Source organism: Puma concolor, chromosome A2, assembly GCF_028749965.1.
Source record: "Puma concolor isolate L17-30 chromosome A2, mPumCon1.1.hap2, whole genome shotgun sequence".
Taxonomy (NCBI): Eukaryota; Metazoa; Chordata; class Mammalia; order Carnivora; family Felidae; genus Puma; species Puma concolor.
In genome coordinates this window covers 51,147,234-51,158,230 of record NC_141668.1, presented here as the reverse complement: position 1 = coordinate 51,158,230, position 10,997 = coordinate 51,147,234, and the positions used below count along the sequence as shown (strand labels likewise).

The window sequence follows — 10,997 nt, the reverse complement described above, 5'->3', positions numbered from 1 at the left end:
CGGGGAGGGGGGCGGGGGGGGGGTGGTTCATAGACTAGCTTCCACCAGCAGAGTTGCTTGATTGGTATTTGCTTTTCAGTTCTGCAATCGAAGGCCAACTATATTGGATGGCTGGTGTTAGTAGAAATAAGGCTCCCAAGCGCTGAGGCTTCCAGTTCAGGTCTTCAGACACTGACAGCCGTAGGTTTCCCCTTAGGCAGCAGGTTCTACTGAGACCAGTAGGACCCCACCAAGCAAGGAAAACGTGGAAAGTTGTATTGCAAGGAAATTTTATGTTTAAGTTGTATGTGTGTTTGGTACATGAGTGAGTCGTTTAGAAAATTAAGAAATATAGACAGAACAGTGTTCAGGAGGCTATGCTGTGTCACAAACCAAACAGAAACAAACACAAAAAGATTCAGAGTTAAGACACCTCCTGGAATGTTCCTTGCTTTCCAAGCCCTTTCTAGCTGACACCTCTTGACAATTTAATGGAAGTTGAACTTGGGCACAGGCAACTCCTCTTTCATTTATTCTTCCCTAGTCTAGGTTCAAAAACAACAACAAAAATATGTGTGTGTTGAATTTTACCTGTTCTATTTTTATATTTTAAGACATATATCTTAAACATCAAGTTGCCCAACATTGTATTGTTCAAACAAGATGGCAGAAACATTCAACTGGGAGGTTGTTTCAAAGATTCAAATAATCTTGGTGGCTTCAAAATCAAGGACTTGATTGAGTGGATGGCTAGTAAATCAGAAGTGGAAAAACATGAACTATCTCCAGCCTGAAATAAATCACATAGAATAAATAAGAAGGGGCAAAATCAAATCAGGAATTTAGAATCAAGAAATGCAGTGGCCTCAGATTCTAAGCTATCCTGGATTTTATTTAGGAAGATACTAAGTCAAACTAGTCCACCTCTGGGTGCCTTATCTTTCCAATGCATAAAACAAGAGGTTGGGTAAATGGGTCCCTTTCAGTTCTGGTCATCTACACACCAGAAGTCCTAAGGCAGGATTTTTGTGTGCTTTCAGAAATGCGGGCAAAAAGAGTAGGCTTACCCACAACAGAGAGTCACCAAAGCTAGCCATCTAGGGAATAGCCTCTCTGATAAGGACATGCTAACTTGTGTCCTTGCATGTATTGACAAAAATCATAGCATTTCTAAGAGTGAGAGAGTTATTTTAGGGTCCCATCCAAAATAAAGAAAGTTGTTGTCCATGCATTGATTTCAAAATTTTAAAACAGAGGGGTAGCCTGTCATTCAAAACAGTAAATTAAAGACTCAGACTCCAAGAGCTTCTACTGCTTAGAATGATTATTCTTGGGGAAGAAACAGAAACAGCAGTGACCGTTTTGTTTTGTTTTGTTTTTTTCCCACAGACGTGCTCAGCCATCAGAAAAGCTTAATAAATCCCTATTTAGTATGCATTTATGCGGTGATTACATGAACTTTGACCTCTGAAGAGCTGTAGCAATTAGCTTCAGTGACCAGCACCTTCTCCTTCCATTCCCCACTGGCTTCCTTGCGTCTTCCTTTCTCATCTCAATAGTCTGTGCACTAGCAGAGCATAAAATTTTAAAGTTGGCTTTCTACTTGAGATACTTGCTTTCGCACGAGTGAATTACCTCCTCCTCCCCTCACCTCCTGTCTAAAAAGTCATCTCAGATGGATATTGGGGCTCTGATTGTCGATATTACTCAAACGCAAATGGATTTCAATTCAATCTTGCCCTGTACTTTCGCAAAGGAGATAAGCTCTAACGGCCCAAAGAGCCTCATTTCAGAGCTCTTGGCATCTGAAATAAATTGGATCTTTTCTGTCAGGCTAATTTAACATTTTAAAAATATTCAGTGTAATTTATTTTAAGTCAAATGAAACCTAGCGGATTGGCAGAAAGCTGGAGAAGAGAGGAGAAGGGCAACTGGAAACTCCTCTCCCCACCTACCAAAAAAAAAAAAAAAAAAGCCAGGAAGGGAGAGGAAAGTGTTTTAAGTTTCTAGTAAACACTATTTAGCAAAAGAATAATAGGAAAGTTGCCCCTTTCCCAAAGAGGGATGGCACTATAATTGTTGCCTTTAGCGGAGAGCTCAGATAAACCGCTGGGACTCATTCTAAAGTGACCCATCGCTACATTCATCTCTTCTTGAACTTTCGGTGAACCTGAGATTAAACAGGGGTGAGCAGCTAAGCAGTTTGTTGTTAGCAGCCTTTTCAACAACCCTTTCAGACTGAGTAAATATTGATCGGTTTGAATCTGATTGCCCCAGAGGAAAACACCAAGGCATCTGAATAGCCTCCAAAAGTAAACTTTCAAAGGTGAAGCCGAGAGCAGACTTGAGAGCCCGATCTCAACACAGCCTAGGTTGGGGGCACCCTGAATTTCAGGAGGACTTTGAATGAGTGTGAAGGAAGTGAGGAGAACGCATTGGAAAACTGGAATTTTGTCTCGCAATTATCCCAAGTCCCTAATTGAGACTCTTGTCCTTTTTAAATTTATCAATAAAATGCTATGTTCTGTGTTCCCGCTTTTGTTGTTTCAGTCACCATTGCTGTCATTTTTCAAGGAGCTAACCATGCTCCTCAGAGACCAAGACAGAAAAAGAGAGACCTAGAAATAGGATGTGGTAAGCGCCTTTGATTTAATCGATTGGGACAACTAAAAAGATACAAATGTTTTCCTTGTTGAAAGGTATATTAATGTTTCCTAAATGCATTGCTTGTTAACTGATTTATTCCATGACCTAGAGGAGGCTTGGGATGTTTAGCCATAATTTATCGTTCTCCTCTCTCTCGGCTACATTAAAACCAGCACCTTCAAGATTGGAATCTCCAGGATTCCAGCGGGTCGGGCCCTGCTTTTAGATATTGAAATTACGGCAGTGGCATGCAAATGACACTTTAGCACATTAAAGAATTTGGAAACCAGCCATCTGTTTTGCTGTGTGGCCTTACACTAATAAACAAAAGATACTGTATAAGGCCAGGGTGGGAACTGAAAGAAAGAGTTGGCCGACTTTGAAGTTCTCCTCCATCCACTTGAGTCTTTTAGAGGCAAGCCCAGAGCCCAGGAGCCAAGAGGGGAGGGCAGCGGGTGCCCTTGATATGGCCGCAGCAACCGCGCCTGCAAAGTTCAGGCTTGCCCCTTTGACGGGGAAGTACAGGAAATCTCATGGGTGCTCTAGGAGGCCTGCAAATTCCAAGTTTTGTAGGATTTCTCCTCCCACCCTCAGCCCATCCTCTGTAAAACACCCTTTGGAGAGGAAGGAAGTCAGATGCCTGTATTTGTGATGCTGTAAAATTTCTGCTCTACTCTCGGGGCTAAATGAAAGCTTCTGAAAATGTGTGAAAGTGAAGGAAAAGTGGTAAGAGGTCTAGGAGGAGAGCCTTTGATTTGCTGGCTTCCTCTATTTGAGAGCAGACACCTGCCTCAGTTTGGAAGCAACTTGAATATCGGAAGACTTCATAGAGGCTTCCGCAAGTTCAACTGAAAGAAACTGCTGAGCCCAGAGAAGAAAATAACAACTTTTTTTTTTTCTGAGTTATGGGATTAGAACTAGGTTATGGATTTAGAATTAGAGCAGACCCATTACAGCCACGATGGCTATGAAATCGAAGCTGAATCTAATGGGGATGAGATGTGTAACCCAGAGGGAGTGGGCAGGGGGACATGTAGAGAGTGGCAGGAAGGGATGGATATTGACAGGAGGGATGGGAGGAGAGACGCAAGGGTTTACTGAAAACAGACCACACTCAATTTAAGGGGCGAAATATATTGGAACACTGTCTAACAAGCCAAAAAAAAAAAAAAGAAGAAGAAGAAAGAAGGGTGAGATGGAGGCCTCACCCTCAAACAGCTTTATACTGGAGCTAATTAAATGTGAATCTCTTAGCTCTTGGTTCACTGATGTGAGGAAAGACTGACTGAAGAGTTTGGGCTTTGGAAGGGGGTTCTGTTTATATATACGTCAACATTCAGTTGGAGGTGAAAAGGTTAGCACTTGACCCAGGAAGTATCCGTGTTTGTTTCAAAAATAGATCTGCTTCATAAATTTCTTCACCATTCATTTTTTCCAGTATGAACTTGGATTTTAATAAAGGAACTGTTGTTATTTTAAAGAAAATCAACCTAGTAAGGAGGTATTAGCTAGGTGCAATGACACTCATAGGGGAACTTTCAGCTACATAATGAAAAGCATTTGCTTTTTTTTTTTTTTCCAAGAAAAGGCCCACCTCTGAAAATGCACAGCACCCTTCTCCCCTTCCCCACATGAAACGAGCCAACGCTGTTGGAACCAGTAAATTGTAGCCAAGCCAAATTCAGGGCCGCGTAAGCATATGTGAAACTTGAATATATTTATTACAGACATCTTAAGACCCGTAAACTCTGCTCTAGATCACATCACTCCAGGATCTCAGAGCTGTTCATGATTGTACAGGAAATGGGGAATATCATAGGCTCACAAGGAATAACTGATATAACTCAGTGTGGTACTTCAGGGACATCAAAACATTGTGCGACATGCAAAAGACTATTCACGAATCACACAAAATATACATTCATTGTGCCATCCATCACATTAACAATTGAGCTGAAAATACATCATATCCAGCTAAGATAACTGTGGAAGGAAGAAGCTGGTTCGAATAATACCTTTAGGTTCTGAATAATCCAGCACAAATTTAAAAAAGAGTGTGCCCAGAGAAACACTAAATGGGTGGTGATAGGGGGAGACCCAGCACAGGAAGCAAGGTTTTTGAACCTCGTATTCCGCAGGCCTTCTTAACTCACTGAAAGAACAAACGCAGGCTACCCTCTGAGGCATCTGATTGAGTTTAAGTGAGCGATTTTATTCTTTAACCCATATAAAATTGTACCACCTTTGAGAGTTGCCTACCCTGTTTTAGTCACTTAATCTAAACATTTCTAGAAAATCTGTATAAAGATAAATCTCTCAGGACAAAGTATTTACAACCGGCAAACTCACACACATGAAACTGAATTAAATTAAGGGATGAATTAATTGTGTAAACAAGCTCATAGTGCCTCTCTTCCTCATGAGCTCCTGGACTCTCCTCTCTCTCTATCCTACTTTAAGGGCAAAGTAGGGGAGAACTGTAAATATACAGATAGGTAAAAGATAGGCCTCCCTCTAACATGTTTCTGCTGGCAAAGGAGACTATATTCCAAAGGACATCTGAAAGGAACAGACTGTGGAAATCTCCAAAGTAGGGAGGAGTGTTGGGGGCCATCAGAAAATTGATTATGGCACCCAATCTGCATCAAGGAGTTAGCACACACACACACACACACACACACACACACACACACACCCCAATCAAGCCTCTACTCCAGGACTCTCCAGGACACTGTCCTGGCCAGGAGCTCCCCAGATAGGATCAGAAAGGAAGAGAGAGACTGTAAATGGAAAGGAAGATAAGCTAAGAATGTGCTTTGCGTAAGGAGTCCCCAGCCTGCGGAATAGCCTGGGCTGCGGAGTCTGGGGCTTGGTCGGCCTCAGTGAGAGGTAGTCAGAGTGTCTGAGGTAGAGGACCCCGGGGAAGGAATGCAGGGCGAGGAGCTGGACTTCTCTGAAGATTCTTCGGCCTTCTCCTCACTTCCTGGCGGGGTGGCAGGAGAGATGGGCAAGAGACCCTCCTTCTCTCGTTTCTTCTGCTTCATCCGGCGGTTCTGGAACCAGATCTTCACCTGGGTCTCATTGAGCTGTAGGGACGCGGCAATCTCCACCCTGCGGGCACGCGTCAGGTACTTATTGAAGTGGAACTCCTTTTCCAGCTCAGTGAGCTGCTTCGTGGTGAAGTTGGTGCGCACTGCATTGGGTTGACCCACGTAGCCATACTCTCCAACTTTCCCTGGGGGCATGGTGGGGAGCGATGAGAGAACAAGGTAAAAATTTTTATAATCGATATGAGATCCCCTACAAGCTTCAGATAAAGGGGAGATCAAGAATTTCTCAACAGAAACTCAGCTGGGAAAGGTGACTGATGAGGTGTAAAGTGTTAATCTGAAGTCAACCATTAGCAAGGTCAGACCAGTGATGAATGGAGCCTGGAGATATTAACAGAACCACCCCCGCCCCCACACATCCCTACCCACTTCCTATTCCAGAACCTCTAAAACTCAGCCCCTTTGGAAACACGACAGCCCCAGATGTGCCTTTGCCCCAACACACCTGGGCAATCTGTCCACACCGGACACCAGTGGGAAGCAAGAACTTTTTTTTTAAAAAAAAAAAGTATTAATTTTCCTTGGCAACTAAACATACTAGCTCCTTCCAGAACCATCAAGGAGCATCCAAGGAATGGCAAGACTGACCTGTTTTGGGAGGGTTTCTTTTGACTTTCATCCAGTCAAAGGTCTGCGCTGGAGAAGATGTCTCTGATGTAGGGGAGCGACAGGCTTCTTGGTGGCTGGCGTGGAGAGGGGACAAGGAGTTATTATACGTGGCCAGGGCCAGGCTCTGGTGCTCTTGTCCATATGAGTGGTGAATGTACTGAGGCGAGCCCACCGCGCCCCCGGCATAACCCTGGTGGTGGTGGTGATGCTGGACCATGGGAGATGAGAGATTTCCAGAGTAAACAGCGGGAGCGCACGAGGGGTACCCACCACTTACTTCTGCTTCCTGATTTAACGCGTAGGGGCTGTAAGGCGCGCCGAAGTTCTGCGCGCCATAGCTTGGACCACAACTCGAATGGGAGTAGGACACCCCCAGGTTCCCGGGAGTCTGGTAGGTGGCCGGTTGGGGGTGATGGTGGTGGTGGTGGTGGTGGTGGTGGGGCGGGCTGATCTGCACCCCCCTGCCCACTAGGAAGCGGTCGTCGCCGCCACAGCTGTTAGCACTGACCGCGCACGACTGGAAAGTTGTAATTCCATGGTCGGAAGGGTAGGCTCGCGCTGAGCAGGTCCCCGAGTCGCCACCGCTGAGGATGGGGTATTCCAGGAAGGAGCTCATTCTTGCATTGTCCATCTGTCACTGAGGGACCGGGTCCTGCGAAGCCCTGGGTGACCGTGCCAACTTTCTCACTTCCTCCATGGGGCCAGAGAAGAAAAATGATATGAATGTACAGTGCGCAAGAGGGGGGGCGCGAGGGCGGAGGGCGCAGGGGGAGGGGCACGTGACTATGTCAGCCAATGGCTGAGCCTCCTGCGAAAGTTTGCTGGCTCCCGCGGTGATGGATCACCGTTTCAGTGGCATTTAAATCCCCGGCGCTCCTCCAGTCTAGGTGACGCGCAGTCGCCCCCCCAGGCGGCCCAGGCGGCGGCAGCTGCTGCGGCGGCTGCAAGGGCAGATTCGGAGCGCTGGGCCGAAGGGGAACAGAAGCCACCTTCTGCGCGCGCCGACTCCGCTCTCCCCCCCCTCCGGGAGGTGGGGGCTGGGAGGCATCCCCGTCTCCGCCCCCTCCCCACCGTGCACAGAAAGATGAACTGGCAAGAGGTGAGAAGGGAAGAGGGCTCCGTCTCTCTTGGGTTGGGAATCAGTGGGCCGGAGCTCGCTGGCCTCCCACTAGCTCAGGGGCCGAGCCTGCAGAGCGCGGAGAAGAAAGGGTAGCTCCGCGGGCGCTTTCACTACACAGTCCCTGCTGTGGTGCCGGGGCAGTGAGGAGCGCAGAGGACCGTGGCGTAGGACGAGGCTAGGCCACCAGCTCCCCGAGCTTCGAAAGGAGAGGGAAGTGCGCAGAGGGTTGGCTGGGAGGAACCCGGCTGGGCGTGGAGGGGACGTGAGCAAGAAAAAAACAAAAAAACACAAAAACCAAAAAAGCCTTCCCTTCCCCAAGGAGGGTCTCTGAACCCTATTCCCCCACCGCAACTGATTATTAACGAGGCAATGAGGAGCTTTTGTAATTCGACGCCCGGGAGCGGGTGATTGGTAGTAGTTAAGGTTGCCGGAAAAGGCCGAGGGTGGCCGGCTCTTCGCCCTCCCTCTTTCCTCGCTCTCCGCCCCTTTCTCCTCCCCACTCAGCTTTGCTCCGGGAGCCCTATGGGATCCGGAGCAGCTCGGCCGCTGGATTTTGAAGGGTAGGAGGCGGGGGAGAAAGATGACGCTAGCGGACGTGGCCAGCGTGGGGGCCGGGCGGTGCGCTGCAGGCCATCTGCCGGCTCCCCGGGACCCAGGAGTCTGCGCGCTTCAGCGGGGGCCTCAAAGGGCGAGACCACAGCTCCAACTAAATACGCTGAACTCCCCCCACCACGCCCCAACAGTGGTGCTTGTTTTCTGGAGGGGGGATGTTAGGAGTGGTAGGGCTTCCTTTATCCACTAACTGCCCCCCCCCATTCTACTGCATGTCTGAAATGGGGGGTTAGGGGCTGGCAGGTGGGAGGGGCGGTGGACAGATGGCTGATGGTGGACGGGACATTTTCCTCTTCCCCCAACAACACCTCCTCCCCTTTGTATCTATGTAGTTCCTTGTGTGAACGTTCAAGTCTTTCTCTAGAGAGACACGTGCAAATCTGAGCGTCATCCCAGGCCAGGGGTCCTGTTCTCCATCACCCTCATCCTACCCTGATGCTGACGGGGTCGTTAATTGCTGTTTACTATTAGGTTTCGTGTCAACCCTTGGCTTGTAGAGAGAAAATGCCAAACTGAGACCGAGAATTGATGCATTCTTAGGTAAAAGAAATCCAGAGATCATCCAAGAAGCTTTGCAGCCAATGCAGTATAGATTTTTCTCTGACCCTGCTTATCACATCGGAATGGGACAGATAAAATTTATCTGAGGACGGGGTTCCCACTCCCCTCTAGTTTTCCCTCCCCAGTTAGAAGAAGGAAGTTTTGTTTGAAGCAGGCACATCATAAATGTGTTAGCCAACCTTTCAGGTTTCTGCATTCTGTTCTTCACATACAGAAGTTCCCCCACCAAACCTGCCCCCACAAGAGGGGGAACTCTTGCAGACATTTGACTATGGATTCCCCCAGTAGCAAAGACAATTTTTCCCTAAACATTTACTTTTGAAATAGTATTTTTCTGTGACCTTTGACCCATCCCCAACCACGGTTAAGAGCGAGCCCAGCCAGGAAAGGTCACTCCTACCCCAATTTCAGCACCTGGGGACACTCATTTTCGAGAAGGGAAAAGGAAAGGAGGCCCTCCTGGAGGCGGCTTCCTTGGGAGTGCCAGGCCTCCTGAGATGGGGAGGGACGCGGCTCCTGTCGGGGAGGCGGTAGGACGTGAGAGTGTCGGCGCTGGCACTGCGGACGATCTGCTTTCCGAACCAAAGTACGTTCTTTCTCCTTGCCTCATTCCTGTCCCTTTGTTGGCTTCTTCGGCCCGGGTTTGCGCAGCCCCCTCGGCTGCAGGGCTTAGCGCCACAAAGCCGCCCGGGACCGCAACCGTTCTCCTGCCTCTGCTAGTTCTCGGCCTCTGTGCTGCTCTCCTTCCACTTCTCTTCCTCCCTCCGGGCCTCTTTCAGAGCCAGCATGGGTGGGGGTGTTTTTCTTGGGACCGCTTTCATGCACTTATATAGAGGCCCGCAATCCCTCCGGCAGGCAGGCGACAGACCTGCCTCCGCGCGCTGCTCCCGGCTCCCGGAAGGCCGGACTCCCGCAGCAGAGCCTGCTCCGCCCCGGCTGGCCGCCCAGAGCGCTGCTCTCCCGGTGTTACTTACAAAGGCGGTCTCCTCTGGCCTCGAGCCCGCAAGGCTTCCGTAGCTCGGTTCTTCCCCCCCCCCCCCCCCCACGAAATCCTGGGGCTCATCCCGCCTTGTAGGAGACTCTTGGTTCTCCTGGCTTGTAGGCCAGCGCCCCACGACTGGAGCTAAAGTCTCTTTAAATGCTCTGGGAGAGTGGGTGAAAGGAGACCTTGGTCACTATTTAAATGATGGCCTGCAAGCGACTTGGGCTCAAAGCACCTCTTTCAGGGCTCTTCTACTAGAAAGGGAAGGAGCGAGGAGGAGACAAACGCCGCCGAGGCCCCGAGCTGCTCATGGCATCCGCGGCTCAGCCAAGCTGTTGTTTTAAAAGAGCAATAAAAATGAATTATGACTAAACGCCTTCTAACTTAATGCTTTCGGACGGGGATCCCCGGCAAATACGTAAGAGGATTTTTATTTGTGCATGTGTTCCTGCAATTGATCTCTTTGATGACATTCTCATTCATAGAAAGCGTTTGATTTATGAGCGTAGGACGAATCGCAAACAGCAGCGGCTCAGCCCTGGCTGCGGCCGGGCTGCCCTGCTCAGCTCCGCGCCTGGGGCTGGCGACCCGCCGGGGTCCTCACACGCCTCCGCCGCTGCCAGGATGTAGGGGGCAAAGGGGTGAAGGAAGATAGGGTGCAAACCCATGGAGAAAGATCGCGATTTCATTGTAACTTCCAAGCCTTAACTATTAAGAGCCGGGTTCCTAAATCAACCCGCCCCCCACACATGTTGCTTACACACTGCGTTTTCTCACGGTAAGTAGCCATCTCAACAGAGCTCAGTAAGGAAAAAATCAGCATGGGGAGATATAAGAAGGGAAGGGGGGGGGGAGCAAGACAGCCCAGGAACGTGCCCTAGATTACATTTTATTGCTATTTCATTTAAAGTGCTTTTTCTCTTTCTCTCTCTAGAAACTGGGTTAATTTATAACCTAGGGCGCAGAAACTCTCCATTTTAAATCTCAACTTGGTAACCTGGCTTCAAAGCTTTAATGATCCATTATTTGCCATGTAAACAGATTTAAGAATGAAATATTGATTTTTCTGACCCTGAAAAAAAGAATCCTAGAATGACTGGACCAGAGGATTGGAAAGAACGCTTTCTGAAGTGCATTTTCCAGCTAGTAACCATGTTTTGTTTTATTTTTGTTTTCTCTACCTTTTAGGTCTGTTTGCCTGGACCCATCAACATCTGGGAGACTAATCAACCACACTGAAAATGTTTCCGGGGATTGTGGGGGAGGGGGTTGGAATGTAGATGTTTGAAACAAATGTGTATAAATAAATGAATTGTTGATAACGTAGTTATTGACCTGGAGACTGGTAGCTTGTTAAAGAAACTCCATGTTCCTTCTT

General features: G+C 48.3%; 1 protein-coding gene and 1 long non-coding RNA gene across 2 annotated transcripts; one reads left to right on the top strand and one right to left on the bottom strand.

Annotated features, from left to right (window-relative positions):
• Window positions 1-4,323: 4,323 nt before the first annotated feature.
• HOXA1 (homeobox A1) lies at window positions 4,324-7,173 on the bottom strand. Its single transcript, XM_025930035.2, has 2 exons — window positions 6,324-7,173; window positions 4,324-5,860 (listed from the first exon to the last, which is right to left on the bottom strand). Exons 1-2 carry the CDS (start codon window positions 6,973-6,975, stop codon window positions 5,505-5,507), a joined length of 1,008 nt encoding a protein of 335 aa, XP_025785820.1. The 5' UTR covers window positions 6,976-7,173; the 3' UTR covers window positions 4,324-5,504.
• A 131-nt stretch (window positions 7,174-7,304) lies between these two features.
• LOC147583182 (uncharacterized) lies at window positions 7,305-10,945 on the top strand. Its single transcript, XR_015246050.1, has 2 exons — window positions 7,305-7,443; window positions 10,808-10,945. It is a non-coding gene; the product is annotated as an uncharacterized LOC147583182 (long non-coding RNA).
• The last annotated feature ends 52 nt before the right edge of the window (window positions 10,946-10,997 follow it).

What these genes read in the sequence shown, in the direction of transcription:
- HOXA1 (XM_025930035.2), bottom strand. Translation starts at nt 6,975, where the DNA reads ATGGACAATGCAAGAATGAGCTCCTTCCTGGAATACCCCATCCTCAGC. An exon ending in AAGAAACCCTCCCAAAACAG is followed by an intron (nt 5,861 to 6,323) that starts GTCAGTCTTGCC and finishes CCATGCCCCCAG; the next exon opens with GGAAAGTTGGAGAGTATGGC.